Raw genomic sequence first — 27,082 nt, 5'->3', positions numbered from 1 at the left:
TTTCTTACATCTCTTATAGGTCCCTTCTTTTCAAATTTCTGTTGTAAATCACCTAGACAACTTTTTAAAAAGCTTAACTGGCTTCCTTGTTTCCCCTCTTCCTAGCTCTAATGCTTCTCTCATACCAAAATAATTTTTAAAAAAACAAATCTAATTATCTCGCTCTCAACTTAAAAATCTCCTCACTATCTAGAAATAAAATTCAAACTCCCTATTAAGACCTTTGGTGATTTCTTCTCTTACGCAACCTACTATTTCCAGGCTTATTTCCCAAGATGCATTAGTTTACTACACACATCTTTCTGGCCCAATAGTATATAACTGTGTTTCTTGAAATGAATACATGTTAAAATAGAGGCTCTATGCCCACGTGGTACACAGAGGCGATAATGCTGACAAGTTAAATAATTGTTTCAGTAAATTCTTCAAAGGACACAGAGAAATATATAAAAAATGAACTCGAAATGGGTTAAAATCTACAAATTAAGACCTGAAACCATAAAACTCCTGGAAGAAAACATGGGAGAAAAATTTCGTGACAGTGGAAGAAGTGATAATTTCTTAGATATAACATCAAAAAAAACAGGAAACAAAAGCAAAAATAAGACAAATTTGACAATATCTAACTTAAAAACCTCCGTGTCGCAAAGGAAACAATCAATCCACTTAAAGACAACTAATGGAATATTTGCACCACATAAATGGGTAAGAATATATAAAGAACCCCTTTATATATATAAAGAATATATAATGTCCAGAATATATAAAGAACCCCTACAACTCAATAACGAATTAAAAAAATGGGCAGAGGATGTGAATAGTCATTTCCCCACAGAAGATATAACAAAAGGTTAACAAGTATATGAAAAGATGCTCAATATCATGAATCATTAGGGAAATGCAAATCAAAACCATGCAATATCACCTCGTACCCATTAGTATGGCCACTAGCAAAAAAATTACATAATAAGTGTTGGCAAGGATGTGGAGAAATTAAAACCGTGTGCACTGTTGGTGGAACTGGAAAATGGTGCTGCCAGTATGGCAAACGGTATAGTATTTCCGCAAAAAAAAATTAAAACTAAAACCACTGTATGATCCAGCAATCCCGCTTCTGGTTATATAGCCAAAAGACTTGAAAACAGGATCTCAAAGAGATATTTACACACTACACACTCATGCTCACTGCAGCATTTTTCACAATAGTCAAGAAGGAAGAGCAACCTAAATGTCCACTGACAGATGAATGTTGGATATAATGGAACATCATTCAGTCTTAAAAAATAAGGAAATTCTGTCACATGCTACAACATGAATGAAACTTGAGGACACTATACTAAAGGAAATAAGCCAATCACAAAAAGACAAATACTGCACGATTCCAGCTATGTAAATTATCTAAAGAAATCAAACTCACAGGAACAGAAAATAGAATGGTTGTCAGGGGATGGGGCAAGGGTAAAAGAGGAGTTGTTTTTCAATAGATATAGTTTCAGTCACGCAAGATGAAAAAATTCTAGCAATCTACTGCATAACAATGTGTATACAGTTAACAATACTGTAATATAGACTTAAAAACTGTTAAAAGGATAAATTTATATTATGTGGGCTTTTTTTAACAATTAAAAAAATAGACATGGACACAGAAATAACAACAAATACTTCCACGTCTTCAGGTTATAAATAATAAGTACAATTTCTAGTAAATAAAGGGTTAAATGTCATTCGGTAATAATAATAAAACTTGAAATATTTTCCTCATAATTTATGGCTTCCATTGAGTAATTTAATATGTTTTGAGTATAATCATAAGTAACCTAAGCACAAGTAAACAGCAATTTTTAAATATTACATGTAAGCCAAAAGAATGGGATTTTTCCTGTTTTCAAAAGTAACCTTGCACGTAAATTTAAAAAACATTTAAAGCAGAGATTTCGGTTTCTTAAGACCTCATTTCTAATACAATAATGTACTACAATAATACTTAACTGGCCAAATAGTGTTAGTAAATTTTTATTATAAAGTGTTCAGAAAACTCCACTAAAGTAGAAGTGCCAAAAAGGTACATTATTTAGACATTTACAAATCAATTTCAACTGACTGTAACACAAAAACTCAAACTGCACCAAACCGAACTAGATACACAGTAGTAACAAAGACTTGCAAATCTGACACACGAACATTTACTATGTGCTTACTATGTGCCAGATACTGTTCTAAGTAAGCTTTACTATGTATCGAAAATCCCCACAACAAATTAATCTTATAAATCCTATGAGTAGTATTATTATTAATTTGAAAAAAAAAATTGAGGCACAGAAATGTCAAGTAACTTATACAAAGTTATAATCAGTAGAACCCAGATTCAATGTAATCTCCCTTAATTCCTCTTAATTGTACTTCTCCCTACCCTTAAGATATTTATAAAATACACTCTGCCTTCTTATAAACAACATAAAATATTGCCCCTAAAACACATAAAATATGGATAACCATTATAGGAAACTCCAAAACAGTAGCTCTGGGGACTACTAATTTATTACACCAAAATGTATCTTTTGGATGGAATGATTCAGTATTGAAATAGGAAGGAATCTATAATGGATCTATACATTTATATATGTTTTACATCAATATAATTCCCCTCCAAAACTCCAAATAACTGACACAAATTTCTACTCTCTTGTGTACAATCAACCAAAAAAGCAAATAAACGAAGTCTGTAACTGAAAAAAGAAACACACCTATTAAACTAAGTATGCAGGTTAAGTCATTAGCTCATTGCCATACTAACACCAATCTTGATAATGCCAGTTTTTATCAATCCTGTTTGCTAGAAGTGTCCCCAAAGTAACTGTGTATATCTGTCCCAAGGTCAAAGAACACATAACCACAAACCCAACATGTGACAAACTTATATTAAAACAGTACAATTCTCCCAAGAATATCATCTCTAGATGGCTCCCTTACTAGTTTCCTTTCCTACTGCACTCTCCCCCTCCCTATGAATTTCCAAAAGTTAGTAACACTTAGAAAATTCCTTTGTGAAGTAGTACAATAAAAAGAAAAATCTGAAGTTACTTTTATTTTATAGTACATGAAGCACACAAATTCCAACTTTGTTTTTAGGTTTCGGCAATTATAGAAATAATTCAAAATATTACTAAGTGAAAGCTAATTTAACTTTCATTTTGAAAATGACATCATAAAATGTTTCCGCCACAAAAACAAGGAATATTAGAGTTTCCCAAGTGATTAAGTACACTTTACTTAATTCGGTCATTCTGTGTTTCTTAAAAAGCTGACCTGGAACCAACAGGTAAAAGTTACAAAAAAACGATTACAAAAAAATGAGATGCTGGCTAAGAAGGCTAATACTGAGAGTCATCTCATAAAAGAATTGCCCACTCTAACATTAAGCTTTGCTTCGTGCCAGGCATTAATGGAAAGGTTAAAGTACAGGTATATGAAAGAGATCAGTGACAGGTCAGTCTGGATGACAAATAGCTAAGGTACCTTTCAACTACACCATGATGACCTTTACACTTACCTGTGTTTTCGCAGATATGTTTCTAGTGTTTCTAAAAGACAACTAGAGTCAATTAAAACGACTTCATCCCTGCATTCTTGGGACATTAGTTCCCATACGTCCATCCAACAACCTCTGCAGAAAGAAACAAATATTAGTGAGAAGGAGAAATATGTAAGGGTAAAAACAGTTTAAAAGGCAGAGTAAAGGATTGCTTGATTTTACCTGGCTGTTCCCTGGAAAGGTCCATAATGGAAAATGATCCTACACTTGCTGTCCTTCCTGTGGTCTTCACTACTTCTCTTATCTGTACTTAACTTCTCTGAACTGACACTGCTACTGCTCCCTTCACTGTAGTACAGTATAGTACAAAGCTTAGTGACACTGAGATAATCTGAAGAAATAATTTCTATAGTCTATATTAAAGATCATGAACTCTTTAATACATTAAGATATTAGTAGGATAAGTTTACAAATTTGTATATATAGTTACATATTCATTTTAACCATATTAAAATGTTAAACATGTGCTCTTATCTTTATATAAAAACTTCTGCTCAACTATTAAGATTACCTGATACAATTTAACAACATTTTTATTTATTAAGATAGCAACTGGTTAACACACTAAGCATTTTATGAGCAAATGTACTTGGAATGTTTTAAAGTCAAAAGCTGAAAAATTACATTTTCACCTATAAACATGAATCAATATTCCACAAATTGAAAATTATAACAAGTTTTGATCTACTCAATGTGATTTTATAGCTAGTCCATGGCAACAAAACTCTTTATCTACCTTCACATTTACAAGTAGCTGGGAAAGTCACAGGTTAATTTATAGTAAATAAATTTTTATATTTACTAAAATAAAAAAGCAACTAAGATGAACACTTTACACAGCCTAAATTAGTAATAAGTACTATACAAATAATTTTTTAAAAACTTACTAAAAATTTCCCAGACTCTCCCTCCCCCACAGGTTTCAATGTGGCGCTGGTCATGCATTTTGCTTTGCTGCAGATGTGCATTCCAAGAGAAATGTGTGTCTATATTCCATTCAAGGATAGTCTTCTTGATTTTTCATGATTCTGAACTGGCTCCTGCCTGTTCTTCTGTAGGTCTCACTACAGTCCTAGAAATTCATTACCTTGGATGCTTGAAATGGAAAAGCTCTGAATCTTTACTTAACCTACTCTATGTAACTAAATAGGTATTTCTCAACCCCCTGCCCATTATATAAGGTCAGACATACAATTTAGCTCTCCATTCCCTCTCATAAGGGCTCAGGCCACAGTCCAGTGCTTCTAATTTTTGAAACAAATCCTCAACTCCTGCTCTGCCTTCCATGTTGCATCCTTCTACTCTCAACTCCCATATTTCCTCTTGTTCTAAATATACTTGAATGATCTATAAACTCCTAAAGCTGAGTAACTTTCATATTCGATTTCTCATAACTGAGGAAAAGGTTCATGAAATCAGAGCTGGGGAAAGATTATTCTATCATCAGGATATGAAAGCATTACTCTGAGAACAGCTTTAAAAAAAATTCTACAGCTTGAATCAAGATTTTATCCATAATCCCTCCAGACCAAATGTCTTTACATCACTCCTTCCGTTCAAGTTGAAGCTTTCTGAAAAAGAAATCTTTCCACTTCCCTGTTTTACTCCCACTTTTTGCTCACAACTTAATCCATTACCTTACACTGCATTCACTTTCTACTCATTCTGATCTGGATTCTGCTTCCATTCAACTATAGATCTGCTCATAAAAATTACCAATAATCTCAGTGTTGAGGTCCTTGATGACTCAGTAGCATTCAATACAGCTGACTAGACCCTTCTGAAACACTCTTTTCCCTTGGCTTCCTTCTATCTCTCTAGCCACTCTTTCTCAAGTTTCTTTACTGGCTTCTTTTTTACTATTAAATTGAATTCCTCAGCATTCTTCTCTTACTCTTAAGTGATCTTATATATCATTCTCGCAGGTAATCAATCATCAGCTACAGGCCTGTAATTCTGGCCTAGATCTTTCTTTTGGATCTCAAACTTACTCCTAGACAAAAACTTGGGTTTACTTTCATGGATATGAGAATACTCTCAGAAACGCTGAGCTGGATTGATGCAACTGATTAGGTTGAAACCTAATCAATTACATTATACTTTCCCTGGAAAAAGTCTAAACAGAAAAAGAGGGGAACAGTAGAAATATATAAAGTGGAAAGTCACAGGAGCATATAATGGCAGTGACCATCCAAAGTGGAGAGGGAGACCTGGCTAAGCAGACTATACTCCCTGGGCTGCTTTCCATATGGCATGTGGGAATTACTGAAGCTACCTTAGGAGACAATGCTTAAGATAGACTAACTCCATTCATACTCTTCTATAATTCAGCAAACAACCTTCTACCACATTTGGCATCCCGTGTGGTAGGACTATAGCTGAAGGGGGATGTGATGTCTGTGGAGGTCTGTTTTTTAAGCTGAAAGATGGGAAAACATAGCTGCATGTCAATTTAATAAAAATAGATAATTGATGACAGTCAGTGATAATAAGAGAGGAGATATAATCCAGAGTAAAAGTGGAAGGACTGGTCTTTGAAGGAGGGTGACAATGAGCACAGATGTGTAAGATGTTAGGATATCTGCTGCTTTTAGTTCCTCAATGAAAAAACTGCCTAACAAAAAATCAGAAGGCAAGCTTTTATTATATCATCCTACTCTGTGACTGGAGCTAACAAATCATTCAGGAAAGGTTAATGTCTAATGAGAAACTGAGACTGAATTCTATATTCATCACAAAGTCAGGAATTCTCTAAAGATACTGGTAAATCAGGTACATGAAATAATTATCCTTAGATAAACCAATTTAGGTTGTTGTAGAACTTTACTAGGTTCAGAGTATTCTCACATTTAGATACCATGTAATGTGTGCTTATTTGGATCCTGATTCTAACAAATCGATGTAGAAAGACACTTTTTGAGACAGTTGGGGAAATCTAAATATAAACTGGGTAGTAGATTATTATAGTTCATTTTGTCAGGTGTTAAAATGGCAGTCATTATCAAAGAAAATGTCTATATATTTAGAGATGTGTGTGCATATATGTAGGAGTAAAAGAACATGATGCCTGAATCTTGCTATAAAATGCTTCAGCAAAGAAAAAGGCAGATAAAACAAATGTGGCAAATCTCGATAACTACTACTGAATCTGAATGAAGGCATTTGGGTGGAGGGATATCCTTATATAGTCTATTCTTCTATGTGTTTGACAGTTTTCATAATAAAATTTTAAAAATATTTATTTTTGTTCCTGATTATAGAAGGAAAAAAACCAAAAACTTTATTAATAGATTAACACACAACCAGCTGATCATCAGGTCTTTTTGCCAGACAGAAACATGTCTATACAACAATGGTGTCAACACTGTTAATGAGATATTCAAAACTAATTTTTAAAATTAATTCACTAGTTTTACATCATCCTTTTCTCTCCAAAACAAAAGTTACTTCTTAGAAACTCCCTCCAAATTCCATGACTTCTCCTTACCACCCACAACCCTAAGCAATTTTGTAGAGGGCAACCGTGACACTGTGCTGGGAGATTGGGGCAGAAGCAGCCTTGGGCATTGTAGCACCTAACCAAGAAGAAAACTGTAAATTAGTTACATAAACAAACATTGTTATAACTGAGTCAAGCCTTTTTTTTTAATCCTTGATAAATTATTAGGGAGACCTAGAGACAAGAAGACAAGAAAAATAATTTATGGCTATTAGGTAAATCAAAGAATATCACTGCTTTGGACAACTTAATATTGGCTACATAAATTTCCGCAAAGATCTCCACCTCTTTCCTCTGAAACATGTTATATATAAAAAACTTTTTAAAAAGCAAACCTATACTGAGACCCTGTAAGTATCAAAAAGGCCTACAGAAGTAGGAGACATATTTATTTTGAACTTTGTTATAGTGTAACCAATTAAAGAAAGAAAACTAGCAGTGTGGGGGTTTTTAAATACTAAATATAATCAACATTTATTATCTTAACAACGACAAAACATCTTGATATTCAATTCTACTTACCCCAAAGGTTTTGGTTTATGCGTATCTAAGGAGTGCAACTGACATCTCTTGTTCTTTTTACTTTTTGGAATAGCATCTATCATGTCATTTAGTTTGGACCTAATTAAAAATAAACCATTAAAGGTTAGATTATTCATTTTTCTTTAAAATTTTCAAAATATCTTTTATTGCTTTTAGAAAAAGTATAAAATATTATAGATATATCACTTACTTTGAAAATTTCTCCTCAAATTATAACTCCAAAGAGTCTGTACACCTGTCTTCCCATTCCATTCTCAGTCTGTCAAAATGTTGAAAGAGACCTGCTCTATTCAAAGTACTCTTTTCCTCAGACTGCATCTGTCTCATTCATCCCTGTATCTCACTTCATCTAGCAGTGTACCTGGCACTCAAATATTTTGACTGATTGCTACCTCTCAGCCACCTTACCTTGTCCAAACATTATCTAAATACACAAATTATCCTGGATGAGGTGCCAACAGAAATTTTATATGAATATAAAAATATGTACAACTAATATCTACATCCTATATCCAACTAATCAGCAAAGCCTGTAAACTGTAACTTTTAAATTCATCCAGAATCAAATCACTTCTCATCACCTCCACCATTAACACCCTTGTCCAACCTGCCTCTCTAGCTTAGACAATTGCAATAGCTGGCCTCCCAAAAGGTCTCCTTGCTTCTACTTTTTGCCTTTACATTGTAAGGCTTCACTTAGCAGCTGGAGTGATCTTTCTACTACAAAGATCACATTCTGTTATTTCTCTGTTGAAAAACCCTCCAAAGCTTCTTTTCTCAGGCAGAGTAAAAATCCAGTCTCTACCACCACCTCTAAAGAGGAAAGCACCAGGGTTTGGTCTTCGGACCTCTTTTCCTATTAATATTCACCCTGTAGTAATCACCTCTCATCTCATGTGTTTAATTTATACATATATAGGAATACATATATTACATACTACATATATTTTATATACTACAGTTTAAATACAGTATTTAGTTTAAAAACTATACATATATATGCTGATGACACAAACTTACATCTCTAGGCCAGACCTCTCTGAACTATACATCTCTTTAGATGCCCAACTGGTATCTAAAACTTAACACATCCACAAGTGAGCTCTATAAAATTGCTCCCCCCGTCCTACCCATCTCAGTAATGAAAAACATCTGTCCTATTCTTGATGTCCTATCCTTGATGTCCTCCTCCATATCCAATCTATCCAAAAATCCTGTTGGCTCATTCCTCAAAATACATCCAGGACCCAAACATTTCTCCTCTGCAGCCACAATACTGTTATTTCTCACATGGATTAGTAAACAGGCTGTTTTTCTGTCCTTCCACCATCCTTCCATTCAGTTTCAATACAAACGTCAAAGTAAGCCAAACCTCAAGTCAGACCATGTCACTTATCTCCTCGAAATCCTCCCAAATCTTCCAGTCTCATTCAGAGTAAAAAAAAAAAAAAAGACCTCAGGATGGCACTACATAATTGGTCCTCCTCTGACCTCATCTTTTATTACTGTTCCCTTCATTCACCTGGCTCCAGCCACAATGGCTTCCTTGCCGCTCTTCAAACATGCCAGGAAAACCAACCTTTGAACCGTTACACTTGCTGCTCCCTCTCTGCCTTCCCTCAGATATCTACATGGTTCTTTCACTTACTTCATTCAACTCTAACAGTCAATGTTATTTTATCAGCAGAATTCCCTGACCATCCTCCATATTAATTCCACCCACTCGATCTCTATCTTTCTTACTGGTTTTTCTTCATAACTTATCATAACTGACAAATTATGTATTTGCTTACTGCTTGCCTTTCTCCACATGAAAAGAGATATTTTATAGTCACTGGCACATAGAAGTTACTCAATAAAATTGGGCTCAAGCTTTGCCCTGACCAAATTTAGAAAAGCCACCACTGTCACCAAGTTTAAAAATTTTAACAAACCCATTTTTCCTAATTAATTATACTTACCCATGTACATAAAATAATGTATAAAGCTTCTTTGCATCAGTCATGCAGCTTCGAGTAACAGATAGGACTCCCTTTGGCCCTACTGTCAGGGGTTCAAGGGCAGGATTTCCAGACTCTACAAGCTGGGAAAAGAGGCGCTCCACACTACGACGACAACCAACACATGGGACAAGCTGAGAAAGTGCACTCAAGACTTCACGTGATGTCACCACCATGGCAATACTTAGATCTTGTTGCTTAAGCATACTATGTCGCTGAAAGAAAGAGGGAAAGAAAAACGAAGACGAGTCCTTAAGAAAAATAGAAAATTACTTTCACTACAACTTCTAGTTGCTATCCCTGTGCATTAATTACAACCTGGGCAGGGTTTGCCATCTCTATCTGCAACTGAGTCAGAAAGGCAAGGCAGTCAGTCGGCCTTGTCCATACTGTACTAAGTTTGCTATACAGAACCCCCTGCTCTAGAATTTAGGGTATAAAAGGCTCTGCTTCGGATGTCAGGGCTAAGAAGTATGTGTGCCAGCATAGCAAAAAGCAGCCATGTGTCTGGAAATTTAGTGCTTGTTCAGTGAGTATTAAGCTTAGTATTCTTGCTTAAAATAAAAAAGCTTTTAAAGGGAAGAGAAATAAAACTAAAGGTACAATGCAGCTTTACCACATCTCAACTTTTAGCAACACACTGTTAGCTACAGGAACCCTTTTAGGATGGTGATCGTGTAGAGCAGCAACTCTCAACCAGGTGTGTTATGGATTAGTGGGAGAGAACAAGGCCTATGTTACCTACGTAGAAGCCTACAAGTGAGTAGCAACTAAAATGCTGGTGCATAGGAATGTTATCTGTTGGTTATGACAAGGTAGAAAAATGACTAAGAACCACAGCTGCAGAGAAATGGGCAAAACTCTAGTAAATAACTTCTGCCTGGCTGGAATTATAGTTATGCTACAAATAACGCCTCCAGCTTTACTAAAAACAGATGGGAAAATAAGATAACTCCCAAGAAGGATTTTTCTCATAGTTACCGTTAACCATTCATTCAAAATTTTCTCCAAAAGTAAAAATAGAATGTTGAAATAAATTAACAATTTATATTCCATTATCTTAATTATATATAGTGTATTTATAAAGTACCATATTGCTTCAGAATAAAAATAAGAAAGTTCATAATAAAAGATTAACTTTTTATTATTTGAATAAAACAATTACTACAAAAAAAACCCCAACAAGGTCTCAATGAGAAGTTGTATTCCTTATCTTTAAAAAACAGGAAAGATCACCTGGCGAAGTTAAAGCCTTACGGACATGTAAAATGATAACATAACACCACTGAATCTTTCTCATAAGTACATAAATATAGTCACTGTAGCAACAGTGAAAAAATTGCAATTTCAGTTCAGTCTTAAGACCTAGAGACCCCTATTTAAAACAAAAACTTGGGGCTAAAATTTTAAATGACTTTAAAACACACTCACACACATATACACATGAACACATCATTTAAAAATAAATCTCATATCTCACTTTTTTCCCCGTCTATAATTCTCCCCCCCACTTCCACCGCTGACCTATGGATGTTGCCATTTCCCCTTAAGAACTGGATCTCTGAAGGTGGGGAGTCTCCTTCCACACACTCGCAGTGTGCACCTGGGGCCTGGTGCACCCAGGGTATGGTCCGTGGCTCCACCTGGGGTGTGAACCCAGGACTTTCTCCATGTAAAGCAGACATGCTAACCACTACACTATGGAGCCACCCTCATCATATCTCACTTTTAAGAGGAATCTAAAGAAAACAAAATAAAACGAAGAGGTTTGAGTTTTAAAACTATTACCTGAATGAACTGCTTCAGTTGTGCACCATTATTTTGATGCCCATCGAGATTTAACACATTGTCAGGAAATTCCATCACCATCTTAATATGCAAAAGAATAAAAATCAATTAATTTATATTCTTCGAATACATGATATAGATTATTATATAAACTCCTAGGACAAAAATAGACCCCCAAAGCCAGATCTCCACCACCTGCCATCTTGCCCTCTGCCAATTTTTTTAAAAAATCCAAGTTATACAAATTTCTAAAGCCAGAAATAGTAACTAGGAGCAAGAACACTGAAGTCAGGCAGACATGAGTTCAAATCCCAGCTCTACCATTTATAATCTATACCATAACTCTGAGCAAGTTACTTAACCTGTCTTGATTTTCAGCCTCATTTGTAAAATGAAATTATGTAATAATTTTTAATATCTCTTAGAACGGGTTGTGACAAATTATATTTAAAAGTGCTTTTGCAGTGTTCAATAATAATGGCATTTAATAAGTGAAATGACCTGATATTTTGTGTTAAAACGCCCTGACATTTTTAGTTATTCCTCTTAATGGAATATAGTAAATCGTATAATGTAAATGACTACATACACATGTGTAGTCATTTACATTATAAGATTTGTATATGATATACGTAATATATATACATGAAGTACTCAGAACAGTACCTGGGGTACATAGAAAAATGTCTGCTCTAATTATGAACAAAAAGGATACACCGAGATATTCAATTATCAAAACTCACTACCAGAGAAAGAGGAATATAAAAAAGCTTAAAGATGTTTCAGGATATCAGATAATGGGGAATTAGTAATTAGCACATTTCAATGATCTGTGACACTACTAATATTAAAAAGTACCATATTTATGTACCACTAGGAAAGAGCCATTATAATCAAGATGTCATCAAATTAAAGAAGCAACCCAACTTCCAGAGATGTTAAAAAAAGTCTGCCTTCAAAACAATGAAATAAAGTAACGTATTTTATCTTAACTAAAATATTGTTAAAAGTATTAAACATACTGTGCTAGGACAAACTTCTATTTCTAGATTAAGATGACAAGGACCTACAAACTCCTACACACCGGGAGTGAAGTCAGGATAAGGAGACCCATTTGGCGCAAAAATAAAATGCTAAAAATCCTCACGCAGTTGAATGTGATCTTAAGGAGATTCCTCCACCAACCAGCATCAAAAAGACCTGCTTCCTTAATGGAGGTGACCATTTTTTTCCCCTCCACATTAGAAATGAGAGCCTTAAAAGATGTTTGTTCTAACAATAAACTGAAGACTGAATAACCAAGTGTAAGTGTAAGCAATATATATATTTTCTGGATTTGATAAGGTGAAAACACTAGATATGTGAAGTAGAGAGAGCATCTGCTAAGGATGTACAATGATGCAAACACAGACTCAAGAATCCAGAGGACTTCATTGTATTTCACAGAACCAAAAACCACATGTACAATATGATTCAAATATCTGCGTATTTTCTTACAGAAAAATAAATAATTTATTAGATGTGGCTATCTCTAGGCAGTGAGAAAACAGATGACTTTTTTATGTGTTCCTATCTTTCCCAAATTTATTACAATGCACGAACACTACTTACTATGAGGGGAAACTTAGTATTCTTTGCTTCCAATTCTATATACATTATACCATGTTCAGAGACATGCTTCCATCTCAATAGCTTTTACTGTTCTGGAAGTTTCTTCTTCCATACTTACAGACTATATGTCCAAGTCTCAGTTTCAAGGATCAATTGTCCAATTTTCAGGTCTTTCAACTTCTTTCTAGTTTTCACTCTCATAATCTTATTAATATCTCCAAAGAGTGGTGGTAATAATAATAATAAAGACAATTAATGTAGCTTCATATATACTAGGCATTGTTCTAAGCACTTTCATATTTTAACTTATCAACAGTACAAAGTGAAACTGGTTATTAGCCCACTTTAATAATGTAGCTCTAAATGGACTGGTAAGGATGACTGAAATTAGTGGGTGAAATATCTAATGATCCATACTACCCACAGTATTTACCATATTTTATAATCTATTGAAATTTTAAAAAACATTTAATAATCCTGGTTTTAGAAATCCTGGTTCATGAAAACCAATAAAAGAATAAAAACAGTTAATAGTACAATTAGCTCACATTGTTTTCTGAAATCACCACATGGTTTAAACTCAAAGTTAACTGGCAAGTCTTAAAAAAAGGTGTTAAGATAAACTTTTAAAGCCATGTAACTCAACAGAACACTGCAAATCACTCCAAATCTACCAGTTAAGCAACTACCACCTTAATTTGCATGTTCACTTGCTTGATACAAATATACACCGTTTCCCCACATAACAATTGCCACCATAAAAAAATTAAGACAATTACTTATACTATTTTAAGATTAAAACTATCAAGGTCTCTCTCATCTGGTTCATAGGCAAAATCCTAAATTCTGACTCTGTGTAAGTGAATTATTATCTGAACTATGTTATATTGCTTTAATAATTAAAGTAGGTATCAAAGAATATATCTAACATATTGAGACCTGCTGGTTGACCTTTAGAAAATATATATAACTTGGTAAATAATACTTGCTTTAGAAATCCATTTTAAAGTCAACAACGGTTAAAATTTTTCTAAAAGAAAAACCCCTCATTTAAGATCATTTAATTTTCACCTTAACGAGCATAGATAAATGTCAAGATCAGGTCTATTACTGTGTCTTTCCTGGATTTTGTTGGCTTGGATAATACTAAAGTCTCTTGTACTTACTCTATACCACCCTAGTTAGAAACACTGCATTCACACTGAATTCCTCTGTCCTTGCCCTTAAAAAATTTAGGATAATGGGTTTTTTTTTACCTTGCTGTTTTCTGGCCAATCACTATATGCTTAATGTTGAGAGATGACAATAAAAAGGGAGGAAAAAGAAAAAGGGGAATACAAAGAGGATAGTAGAACTTTTTTCCCCCATTCTTTAAAACCACTTCCTTGACTTGATCTTCAGATTCTAGGTCACCTAAAGGAAGACAGTCATGTAAAATATTTCAGGTGTGGTTTCACAGAGGAATCATTAGTGTTCAGCTTAATGATGAGGTTGCCTATCCCTACCTAGCCAAAAATAGAACGAGTCATTGTCCAGCAATTATTGCTTTATAAAGTTTATTGAATCCATTACCGACTTTCACTTGTATCTGTCCCGGTTTCTCCTGACCACAATAATCTGTTTTTTAAAGCATTCTCATAAGCTCTAACCAACAATATTAAGTTTGTATTTATTAAAAACCATTGTCACTTTAGTTTTGCTTTTTTACTTCTTTATCGTCACAGCTGTTTGTAATATCTATCATCTTTGGTAAAATTATTTAATCAAGAGTTGAAAGAAAACATTAATGCTACCATTTATTATCTTTGTAAAGTCTCAGTTAAGAAACCCTTATCAGAGTTGAGTCCATTTAGATTGGTCTTAATTCAGAGGGGAAACTGCATTCCAGAAATATTGTAGCAATTTGACAGTATGTATCAGGAACTTTATAAAAGGTTTTTATTCTTTGATCCAGTAACTGTATTTCCAAAAGCCTGAGAAAAAAAAATTTAATGCAAATATTTATGCATTATTTATATTCTTATAGTATTATTTATAGCAGAAACTAGAACTGCTTCTATGTCCAACAGAGAGAATGATATAATTATGTAAAGTCACACAACAAATATATTATAGGACTATTAAAGCTGTTTAAAATGACAAGAAAAAATATTCTCAACATTACATTTAATGAAAAAAAGCAAGATATAAAATGTTAAGAATGCATATCAACTCTGCATCTATGTGTGTCTACGAATGGAATTACACCAAATGCTGCTATATGCTTAGTTATCTCTGGGAAGCAAGAGCAAGAATAATTTGCTTTGTTTTGTGATTATTTTTCAAGATCATTTAAAAAGGAGTATATAGTTTCACTCCATGAACTTTTATAAGTACTCAAGAATTGTAATTCTTCGAAGATGTCTCTAAAAGAAAATCTGTTTTCTGTCCATCTTATTTTACAATGCTAGTAACACTAAAAAGCATTTTTGCCACATAGCATGCCACTTTCCTAAATATCCCACCAACTTATTTGGAATTATCTCAAATATATGTACATCAGCACTTTACTCAAGTATTCAAACCCACTAAACTGAGCCTTTTTAATGTGGATGCAACATACCACATAAAAGAGGCTACTTCCTCACATACAAGCTTCTTAGTTTCATTTTACAAATACAATTTAAAATTGCCAGTTTAAGGCTACAGTTTTCAGCTTCTGTTACTAAAATAATAAACATTTGTAACTGATTTGTAAACGTTGTAACTAGACTTAACATCTAGGAGCTAACAAGATTATAAGACTACCAAAAATAAAGGTAACACAATGTTTCCACCATGCATCACCTATAGACCCTAAAAATAAAAACCAAACCAAATATTAACTTCAGGGATATACTACCATCAAACTACCAATGGACCACTGCAGAGCATAAACCTCTGCTCTTCTCTCCCTCTTACCCAACAGGTGTTGTTTGCTCTGCATTCTTCCTTTAAGTAATATTTGGTAGAATGGTTCTGAAACTTGCTTTCCTAAGTATAATGCATTCTTAACGAGAATTTTCACTAACCAGCATTCAATGACTGTGCAAAAGTTCCAAGACAAAGCAACAGTCCCACTCATTACCCAGTGATAAAAACCCTTCCAAAGCAAAGAAAAATTGCATCCTTTCCTAAAAAAAATGCTATTTTCGAGATATTTAAATTAAGTAAGCCTACATTTTATTTGCCTTAGTCACAAGTCTACAATCCAATAAAAGCAAAACTCAACCACCAGGTTCAGTCCAATCCCAACTTCTCTGGACAAATAAATGCAATAATAAATCACAGTGTAATGTTACATCTTTTTCTATGGGAAATTTTGGAAATTATTATATTGTACAGAGAAAAAAGTGTAAAAACACCCAAAAGTTGACTTTTAAAGTGCTATATAACATACATCAATACTGCACTCACATTACAGGTTAAGTAGGAATAAGGAGAGAAATCAGTGTCTATGCAAAATTTTATACTAAAATTTACGTTGATTTCCCCTATGCTTTGATATTATACACTCAACAGTAAATTATGTCCAATCCCAAAGAATTTTTTTTAAACTTCAAAAGCATTCTGAGACAACAAGCATAAAAGGTGGATACTAAACTATGTGCTCCAGAAGTGTGTTGGAGAGAAAGAGAATATCGATTAAATGGATTCTTATTAGTTTTCAAATTGAGAAATGCATCATTTAATTTGATCAGTGTTAGTTTTTTTAACTACTTAAAATACAAGTCCATTATACTTTTAATGCAAAAAATGCAAAAATCACAACTAAGACATACAGATTATTTTCTAATACACCAACACAAATTATAGTTACCTATGTCGAGCCAAATCATTCTTTTTCCATAAAAAAAAAAATGTACTTGGGTAATTATAGATGCTTTCACTTAAAAAGTTCTAGCAAATTAAGTCATTCAATACTCTTCTATTTCTTTTAAAAGCACTGCAGTTCAATCAACTCTTAATTGAGAGTGGCAAACAGAAAAGGCATAGAGTGGCATCTCTACAATGACTTGCATTTTATATAAAATTTTAAAAAGCTTCAGCAGATATTTGCAAAAAAAAGAATCAGGAACAAAACAGATCAACTGCCTTTGAAAAGCAAAAAAGCCAAAGGTGATAAGATAAAAAGACTTGCTCTTTATCAAAATAGGCAAATATATAATCTAAAGCTTCAGCATCATCAAAATGCAGACTTCAAAAGATATTCATAAAGGGTTCATTTTATTTCTTAAGAAATAGTGGCAAGCAACTGCACTCATTTCCTGTTCAGAATTCAATTCAAATTTCTGCCATTTCCTTTTAAAGGAAATACTACAGCAACACAAGGCAGAGTATCTTGTAATGCTGTACTACCACCAAATTCAAAAAAGAAAACTACCCAGAACTGGGTAGTTTTAAAGATGAGCAGTCGGCTTTTTATGATGCTCTTATACATTCGATCATTTTGCTTCCTCAAAGAAAAAATAAAAAGGCCACCTGTAAACTAAAGAATGCCAAGAAAGCCCATTCTGAAGAGTCATGGCCTAGGAGTACACTCATTTCATAGAGTTTTAATGTACTAGACAATACGAGACTATTTACAACGAAATCAAATCATTTTAGTGGAATTTTTACTGACCACGATAATGTCACTCTGACCTCAGTAGATATGCTTATGTAGTGAGAGCTGTAGTATTAAGATAGGCAATACACAGGTAGCCGGGGAGCTGCGACATTTCTAGATAATTAAGCCTCCCCGAGGGTAGGTGGTTTCTGTAAGACATAGGCCCAAGATCCTTCAACCCCTTTCTGAGGCGCGTGCTTTGGCAAAAGCAGCCTGTATTAAAGGGAAAGGGTAAAGAAAGAGGGTTCAAAAAAGGAAAGCCTTGGGAGAGGGGCTTAAACTGCGTACGGAGCGCTGGGCTAGGGGCCTGCAGAGGTTACCGAGCGACCCACTGCAAAGGCGAGTTTGCAGGGCCTGCCGGAGAAAAGGCCTCGCCTAGGAGTTGCAACACACTCTTTCTCCAGTGCGCAGCGCTCGGCTTGGGGGAGGGGGGAAGGAAACAGCTGCCAGGGGAGCGGCGAGCCCGGCCCGGCCCGCTCCGCTCACCGTGAGGGTATCGTCTATGTAGAGAGGAATCTGCCTCCTCTCGAAGGGGAACTCCTCTTCCCCGTCCCTGCACACTGCCACCAGTCGCGCCATCGTCCCCGACGCTGCCGTTGCCACCGTCACCACCTCCTCCCAGCTGCTGCCGCCGCCGCCGCCGCCGCCGCTGCTGCTCCTGCTGCTGCTGCTGCCGCCGCCGCCTCCTCCCAGCTCCTGCCTGCAACAGCCAAACGCCGCGAGCTTAAGCACCCGCCGCCGCGCAGCACATTCGCCACAGTGGGGAGGGAGAGGAGCAGGAGGGGACGGAAGAGTCGGGCTGCGTTTCCCATCACCCGATTCCACACGCGCTCAGCCAATCAGCGCCGAGCGGCGTGGGGACCCGCCCCCTCGCGCCGCTCTCCCACCCCAGCCGCCACCCCCGCCGGCTTCCAGTCAGGGTCCAAAGGAGAGGCGGAAGGGACTCGCCGGCCCCGGGGCTTCCCCAGGCGTCACTGGAGTCCCGGCTCCAGGACCTCACTGCCGGTCTCAGCGCCACAGCCCACTGCCCGTTTCCCGCCGCCGGGGAGCCCTCAGCCCATCGCTGACCCCTTTCTCCCCCTTTCTTGGCGCGCCCCGCCCAGCCAGTCCCCAGGGCTGCAGTTGCCCAGCGCGACCCCGCCCCTGGGAGGGGTCGACCCCGCCTCGGTTCTGCAGAGTCCGCAGGGAGACGCTCAGACCCTTTCCTCACCCTTCTCAGAGGAGGCCTCTCGGCTCTGACCTTCACTGTTTTCGTGGTCGCCTCCCTGACCCCCACCTCTGCTCCCCGTTACCGGCTGACGAGGCCCGCGTCAGGGCCGGCCTGGGCGGGAGCACGGTTCCGAACGCCGTTTCCTCTCCGGGCTCAGTCAGCCGCTCGCGCCACGGGGAGTGGGGGAGGGAGGGCGGGGGACGTGGGGCGGGTGGGGCGAGGAGGAGCCGAGGACACCGGGCGGGGCCCCGCCTCTTCTCGCGAGACTGTAGACCACCGCTCCCAGATCGCCTCTTTGGAAACCCTAGTGGCGCGGGTGGGGTTCCCCCTCCCGCCCCAAGCAAACTCAAACCCGTGATCCGTGCCCTCCTCCCGGTCCTGCTACTCAAAGCCGTAACAGAGCTGCTAGGAGGAGTGAGTAGGCTTAAACGTCAGTTCCTTAGCGCGTGGGCTTGGGGATTGTTCTCCGAAGGGCGAAAGGAGCCGACTCAGGGCCCATTCGAGGGTGGAAACCCAGTGAGGACCACGGTAAGTGGGGAGGACCTTAGGCTTTCAAAGTCATTGAGAGCGAAAGGCAAGAGTGAGGGAAGGGGAGAAGAGCATCTGCGGAGTAAGAGACAAACTTCCAGGTACTTGACGGCACTTTCCTTGACACCCTTATTGACCAGGAGCCAGCCACATTACTGCTTCCCAAACAGATTGCGCTGAGATCTCAAGGCGACCGACCGACAATACTTGAATGCTGACAGTTTTTTGTTGTGGTCGTTAACACTTAGAGGCAAATAGAAGACTGTGGAGATAGGAGAGTGGCTTGTGCATGCGTCCTGGCCAGAGAAACTTATTGGGCTGGGTTAATATTAACTTAGGGACTCAAACAGGACACCAGTTCCCTTGGGCAAAGTGCTGGTACTGGCCAATGCCCTTCCCTCTCACCCTCTCCTGAGAAGTGGAGCTACTGTAAAGACAATTCATCTACACTCTTCGATGCCAACACGTACTCAGTTCCCACCTTGAAGGCTTTGAGGGCCTGTTGTAAAGCCCTCAAAGTTGTTGGGAAGCATTTTGCCTAGAGAAGATGTTGACGATTTTAAGGATAAATCCATTTGCTGCTCTTAACTAATTCTGATGACAAATCTGCATTTCATGATAGAATAGGCTAGAGCTGTGATACTGACCTTTAAAAAATATTTTGATCATCACATGAGGTCTTATAGAGTCACATCAACAAAATCCCATCGTGCATCTTTAGCCATGTTGACTTATGACATTGTGTGGTCACTGTTAGGATAGGTGACATAATAAACTGGAAGAACCATTGTTCAGTCCCAAAGGTGTGATTATCCAGTATTTATGTCTTTTGGCCATGTTAGAAGAGCAGAACAGTGTGATTGTTAGCTTAAATCCAGTAGGCATCCAGGATGTGCATGCAGCTTCTGACAGATTAGACTACATAGCCAAAATCTGGACATTTTTAGAGAATCTTGTGTTTTCTGTAAAAACACTCCTAAGGTAAAAAGAATACTGTGGCTTTTAAGATCTAAAGGTGTTCCTATAATAGCTATGTCAATTAATGTACCTACTTTATACCTTTTAAACTTTCCTTAGATTATGGTTAGTAAAGGATATTGAAAATGACAAGCTAAATATATAGGTGCTAATTATAATAATTTTCGTTATTGAGTATACAGTACTAGCAAAGAACAAAGTATTCATTCACCCTGAGGATTGAAATCTAAGTTAGAAAAGGCAGATATAAACATAAACAATGATAAAACCCAGACATAAAACATAATAAAATGAGGAACCACACAATCTTTCCATCTGGGATTACCTGATTTGGATTTGTCTTTTAGGTCCGCTGAGCACACTGCATAGTATCTTTAGACAACGTTTCACATACTATAGGCATTCAATAAATATAAGGCTAAAAAGGTGGATAATTTGCTAGATAAGTTGCTATTTCTCAAGTCTTAAGGAGGTAAGGAGATAGCCTGGGTGCTATAAATATGATAAAATCATATAGAAGGAAAATGCTTAGAAAATTATTCCATTGCAAAAAAATTTCTGTAAGTTTTAACTATGCATCTTCTTAGTTTTAGAGCAGGCACCGTCATTTTTAAGTCATTTTTTTTTTCCGCTTAATCTATCTTCTGTAACCAGTAGTGCTGCAACAATTATCTCATGACTATTTCCTATTAGCTTACCTCTGATTGACAAAATAAGTGATTACTACATTAAAAAGCCAGTTCTTGCCTATTTTTAAATTTCAATATTGGCATTGTGAAGGGCAAGGTCAAAGGACTTGAAAGGCTAAGAAAGAGAAAGCAATCAACAGCGGATGACATTTTGCTGGTACCTAATAAAGAACAGTTGGAGTGATGGAGATGGGGACGTGGTAAATGATCAGCTAAATACCATTATTCTTCTCCTTAGACAGTCCCCAGTGTTTGACGGCCAGCTACAAAAATCAGGCATAAATGAGATATGACTATTCTCCAAGCTGCCAGGGTTTAAAAGAAATGAAGAGTAGATTTAGTCCTTATATTATTTATCTCCATAGATTATACATAAACTCCTGTACGTAAAGTGTTTTTATATGATTTATACAATATATTGGACATCGACATTCAATAAAAATAAAACTGGTTGTCATCTTCTAAACACAATGCTATTGATACATGTATGGTAGCTATCTTCAGTTTATAATTGTATAAAATTAAAGTCATGGGAATGACTCACTTTCTGAAAGTCATAGATAGGATAAAGTCTTAGACCAGATTATATTCTTCCTTCTCTTTTCCCCTCCCTTCTCTGTCCTCAGATATTGATAGTTGAAAATGGGTTAATCAGAATTTTCACTATATTAACCACATTATTTTGTGGAAGTAAAATCAACAGCAGACTATATTTAAATTACCATAGTTGTCCAAATCTACAAACTGGGTTTTCTTTTTCATGAGCTAACAGTGGGAAGTTCTGTTGTATCTGTCAAAAATAGAGACACATTTTCCCCATTTACATTTTTTTAGAGGGGAAAAAAAATGTCCACAAGTTAAAATGTAAGCCCCTTGAAGGCAGGGACTTTGTCTTATTTTCATTGTTTCCCTAGCACCTATACCTGGTACATTAGAACCCAATAAATCTTTGCTGAGTGGTCTCTTCCTTTCTTCTGTAAAGTAGAATCAAGTCAGAATGGTCTTTTTTTACTAATTTTTGTTTTTATGAATGCTATTTCATTAGCTTTCTCTTACATGAATATCATAATTAGATGTAGAATGGTACACTTTGTTCTTAAGTTATGATTCAATATCTGTAACTGAGACATAAACTTACTGATATTTATGAACTAGCAAAGGATGAAGGAGCAGTAACTGACAAGCAGCAGCAGTTAGACCACATGCTCATTAAGTCACCAAAAACTTACTTTAAATTACGTTTTTTTAGATGAGAATATGGTTAGAGCCTCTCAGCCCTCTGAATGCTTTGAAAAGGTAAGTTGTGGAGTATGAGCACTGTGACGTAGAGGATAACCAATCACCTTTTTTAGTCATGCTTAATTTACATACTATAATCTTACTTCAAGTATTCCTTTTTTCATTGAAAATCAAATTAATCTGATTTTTGTTTTTACAGCTATGTAACTATCCAACATATTGAGGGGAAAATTCCTTTCAGTAATAGATTACCTCCAAATATAATTGATTGTAGTTAGCAAATATAAAATGCCACATAAATACTAATTTAGCCATCGTCAATATAAAACTGAAGTAAACTAGTATGATAGTCATATCTAACAAATTACGGAATAAAATTAATTTTGAACTACTTTAGAGACAACAGCCAATCTAGAATTTAATGTTGAGAAAGTTTCACCTACATACAAATAATCCAGATTGCTTATCAAATATAAAATTAACTTATACATCTGACCCCTGCCTGTTGCCACAATAATCAGATTTTTACTTGAAAATAGAATGGAATATAGAAAGGCAAATTTTAATTGATTTTGTTTTCATCCACTTTAAATATACAGGGAATAGAATTGAAAACTAAGAATTTTGTTTTTTAAATCTTAGATTTTGAACAGGTTCAAAGGTCTATATAAGTTTTTAAGTGACTCAAGTGCTCAGTAGGCTATTAAACCTTAATACAGCCATAGTTTTATTAAGTTAGATTAGGTACCTGATGACATTCTCACTGGTTCTTTCCCCTTAACATGGTAGATGAGGCATGCTCTATATGGCCCCTGTCTGCCTCTCCAGCTCATTACCCATGGTCTCCCTTTTTCTGAGCTCTCACCTTTCAATTCTACCATGTGCTAGGTTCCCTCCGAACTCAGGATCTTTACTGAGGAATTCATCCTTCCTAGACTGCTGACTGCTATTTTCCCCCTCCCTTACCAGTACCTACCCCTTACTACCTAGACACAAACACTCATCCTATCCACTAGCTGTGGCTCAGAAAATACTATCTGTGGGGAGAACTTTCTTGATTGCTAGGTCAGTTCTTGATTTGACACTCTTGGCAACCTATACTTCATGACTTAACACAGTTTATAACAGTTGTTTAATGTGCTTCTCCCACTAGATTGCAAATTCCAAGATATCAGGAAAATTTTGCTTATCCCTAGCACAGAGTAGGCTAAAATAAATTAGTCCCAGGGCAAAGCTATTGTCTCATAATTATTAAGCGTGTTAACTACAACATATAATTCAGTCTATTCTTTGGAGCAATTAACTGTTTTGACTTCATAGTGTATAAGTATTTGATTTTAAACACTTGTTTTCTCATATTTAGGCTTTTTTTGAAAGATTAAAATTGAGCAGTAAAGAAGTATTGACAGTTCCACAATTCAGAGATTTTTTTCTGTAAATATTATAAAATATATACAACAAAAAATATAAGATGGTATAAGGTGGAAAGTAAAAACCCTCCTCCCCACGCTCCCGTATTCCAGTGTCACAACTGTAAACACAAGTTTCTTTAGAACATTGAAATTCAATAAATATTCTAACACGTAACAAGGGTTTGTTTCTTCTGTATTGGTTTGTTTTACATAGTGCTGTTATAGAGGATTGAAACTCTTAATTTTACAATAAAATGTAGTTAACACTAGATTGCCCATTTTCTTCATTTAATATTCTTCATTAACGCTGCTCAAACCAGATACATCCTAACCTTTTTGGTCACCAAAATTTTATAGTCCTATCTTGCAAGTGTAACAAATACATAATTAAACAGTTGGTAAACATATGGAGATTGAGCACAAATAAGGCCCACAACGTACTGCTGTGTAGTGTATCTACCAACAGGTTGATCAGGCCAGTTGTTATATTTGACATCAAGAAAAAAGTCAACTGGTTTCTGTTCATAGCTGTGATTAAACAAATACTGGGTTTGTTTCTTTCAGCTTCAGAGACTAGAGATTCTGAATGCTTTTTGTTTGTAGCAGGCGACTGGATCAGTTTCCAAGAACATGGAACTAGAGCGCCTTGAATTAGAAATTTTGCAAAACTCAAAATTATATCACCCAATAATAAACTACTAAGAAGGAGCAGGCTAGAAGCAACTATCCAAATACAAAAGGCTAAATTGGCCATTCTTCGAGATGCTACTTCTACATTTACCTGAACTATGTAAAGAGATACAAAGAGGCTAATAGCTGTCAATAGAATACCATATGTTACTTTTATCCAGTCTTTGATATATGATCTTTTTTTAAGCACATATAACCCTGTTTGTACACCAGCCATGTATATTGCTACATACCCCAAAGTAGAGATTATGCCTTCTCGGTTGGCGTTTAATAAACCAACCCTTGTGCCACTGCCATCAGTGCCATATAAAATTAACCTTTTCAGTGGGGTAAAGTCAAGGGCTAGCTGGTATAATACAGTAGTGCTGACAGCCACAATCCAGGATTTATTTAGGGGTAAAAAAATCAAAAGCAGTGATGTTATCAATTTTACAACTATTAAGGTAAAGAAAAAGTTCCAGTGAACTCCATACTCAGTTAAATGTTCTTGATAGCCTATGGATTTTATAATGATTAATCGTCCTATTCCAAGGAAGACTAATGGCCAAACAGAGTACAATGACTTTGTAAAATAATAAAATCTTGAACCTTCCATACATTTTCTCCTAATTTCTGGACAAACCATTGCAGTCCCAAATACAAAGCCGCCTACTCCAAAATCCATTGCCCCTGTCCCATAGAGCTCAGTTTTGGCAAATCTTCTAGGAAAAAGTGGGAAGTCCACAGCCAAAATGGCAACAGCAGTAAATGCACTGTTAATTACACGGAAACAGGAGATGGCTGGAATGTATTCTGATTCTAAACTAGTTTTTAAGAATTTTTCAAGGATTTTCTGGACAGGCATTCTGGCATAGCAAGTTCTCCTGCAGTATATTTGATAGAATAGCCCAGCCCCAAAGATAATTACAGCGAGGTACTCAAAGAAGATAAATGAAGCCAAAATGGTCAAAGTGGTCACCACAGGAACTATTAGGAAAACAAAGTCAATGAAGAATCCAGTTCTCCAGGTATGTGAAGAAGAACACAAGTGCTGTGAGAGAATGATCAGGAGCCCTCTGCACAGGATACAGAGTGAGGGAAAGCACAAGCCTTGGGTAATTTCCAGCACGCTGGTTCCATTGTGGTTACTGACAAAAGCTTCCTTCATTAGCTTGTGAGACATTTTTTTTTCCTTCCTGTGAAAACAAGAGTAAAGGAATGCATTTGTGGAAAGCAACATTCTTGTGGAATTGGCATATATATTCACCTGATTTGATTTTACTCTTATTCTTAGGTTTCAGATCAGAACCTAGGATTTGTGATCCCCCTTGCAAGGATTGTGGGAAGAAGTCTAACAATATTAGGATAAGAATGTCACACTAATAATTTTTGGTTAAAAAGCTTAAGCTATTTTCAGTATAAGGCAGATTCACAAAGAAAGTGCACTTGGCCTATATAACCCTGAGAATGGAATCACAGTTGGATAGAAATTCCTATTATAGAATATAGTATATGTCAAGAACATTGTGTAATGAAAATTGAATACACATAACTAATGACTTTAAGTCAAATGGGGGGGCAGGGACAGAGAGGTATTTGAGTATATGTTGGAGTTGAGGGCTTTGGTTTCTGTTCAGCCTCTCTGAACCTATTGTTTCTAGTACAAAATTTGGGTCCTCCAGTGATCTGAACCCCAGGCTGCTCCTTATATTTACAGACAGCCAAGTTTCATGTTCGGTGTCGGAAGGTAGTATGGATGCTAATCATGGCAGTGAGGGGTGGGGGTGGCGTAGAGCACATACTAGTGTTAGTTTTAAAAGGATATAAAATGCCTCTTTGCCACATTAATGTCTGAGAAGTGGCACACGGCAGGAACACAATTGTTGGCTAACAAGAACCATGTGGAATAAATGCGTGCATGCATGATGGCCTGTCTGGGCCCAGCGACAATACCTCACGGTAACAAACCAATCAGAATTGGCTGGCCTTTAAGAATAAGTACCTTACCACGGGCGCGCCGGGACCACACACCTCCCGTGCTCAGTCTAGTTCCGGTACCGCCCCGGCCGGCTCACGGCTGGCTGTCTACGTTGGCCTGGCCGCCGGGCTCCCACCGCACGCGCGGGGCAACACGGGAGCAAGCAGCTTCCGCCTCCCGCGCGGCGCTTCCGGCCGAAGCGAGAAGGCCGGAGCTTCCGGGCCCGCGGATTCCGCGCGCCGGGAGCCCAGGGTGGTGTCCGTTTCCCACGCCCCGCCGGCTGCCCACGCCTTCTCAATCAAGGGCTAGCCCAGCCCAAGTCCTCCCGGGTTGTGGTCATGGGCTGGCCTGGCAGAGGGGCCCGGAGCGGGAAAGGTGCTTCGCGCGCCTCACGACTGCTCAGACCCCAAAGCGAGGCCTGTCAGAATGGCGGGGCTAGAAGCCCCGCACAACATTCGGCACAGCCCACTGAAGGCCCGTAGGCCCAGGAAGCCATGCTTCCCCCGCCTCTCGCGCCAGAACACCGGAGGCCTCCCTTTCACCCCATCTTACCCCAAGCTCTCAAAATATTTTGCCCCAGGTGGAGCCAGCCCCAAACCCGACCCCCGCGTTCTGGGCTGGCCACGTGCGCCCAGCGCCGCTTCTGCGCGCCCCGCCCCCGGGAGGAGCCGGCCGGCGGCGGGCCACTTAGCCGGAGAGGCGGAGGCCGGGCGTGTGCC

General features: G+C 37.4%; 2 protein-coding genes across 16 annotated transcripts in view; both read right to left on the bottom strand.

The window, feature by feature from the left end:
* The window catches only part of GGNBP2 (gametogenetin binding protein 2), a 31,063-nt gene extending 12,002 nt beyond the window's left edge, over positions 1–19,061 (bottom strand). For 2 of the 11 annotated variants that reach the window (XM_039885876.1, XM_039885877.1), the window contains exons 1-7: positions 18,871–19,061; positions 18,147–18,360; positions 11,423–11,503; positions 9,596–9,849; positions 7,614–7,712; positions 3,755–3,880; positions 3,551–3,664 (exon numbers count right to left, since the gene is read on the bottom strand). In XM_039885876.1, coding sequence (XP_039741810.1) covers positions 3,551–3,664; positions 3,755–3,880; positions 7,614–7,712; positions 9,596–9,849; positions 11,423–11,503; positions 18,147–18,239 — 767 coding nt within the window. In that variant the 5' untranslated portion in view covers positions 18,240–18,360; positions 18,871–19,061. Of the gene's footprint in view, positions 1–3,550; positions 3,665–3,754; positions 3,881–7,613; positions 7,713–9,595; positions 9,850–11,422; positions 11,504–13,151; positions 13,983–18,146; positions 18,443–18,870 lie in introns of those variants that run through there. The other 9 variants (XM_039885871.1, XM_039885875.1, XM_039885882.1 and 6 more) reach the window with 6 other exon arrangements.
* A 3,946-nt stretch (positions 19,062–23,007) lies between these two features.
* On the bottom strand, positions 23,008–27,037 carry PIGW (phosphatidylinositol glycan anchor biosynthesis class W). 5 transcript variants are annotated; one of them, XM_039885865.1, is made up of 2 exons: positions 26,916–27,037; positions 23,008–25,581 (listed from the first exon to the last, which is right to left on the bottom strand). In XM_039885865.1, the coding sequence occupies exon 2, from the start codon at positions 25,566–25,568 to the stop codon at positions 24,057–24,059; it is 1,512 nt and encodes a 503-aa protein (XP_039741799.1). In that variant the 5' UTR covers positions 25,569–25,581; positions 26,916–27,037; the 3' UTR covers positions 23,008–24,056. The 5 variants fall into 5 exon arrangements, with proteins under 5 accessions (XP_039741799.1, XP_039741802.1, XP_039741803.1 ...); XM_039885868.1 differs by lacking the exon at positions 26,916–27,037 and adding an exon at positions 26,339–26,359; XM_039885869.1 differs by lacking the exon at positions 26,916–27,037 and adding an exon at positions 26,417–26,561 and having other exon boundaries at positions 23,707–25,581.
* Between the last annotated feature and the right edge of the window lie 45 nt (positions 27,038–27,082).

Source organism: Pteropus medius, unplaced genomic scaffold (genome assembly GCF_902729225.1).
Source record: "Pteropus medius unplaced genomic scaffold, Ma_sr-lr_union100, whole genome shotgun sequence".
Lineage (NCBI taxonomy): Eukaryota > Metazoa > Chordata > Mammalia > Chiroptera > Pteropodidae > Pteropus > Pteropus medius.
This window is presented reverse-complemented; position numbering and strand designations above follow the sequence as displayed.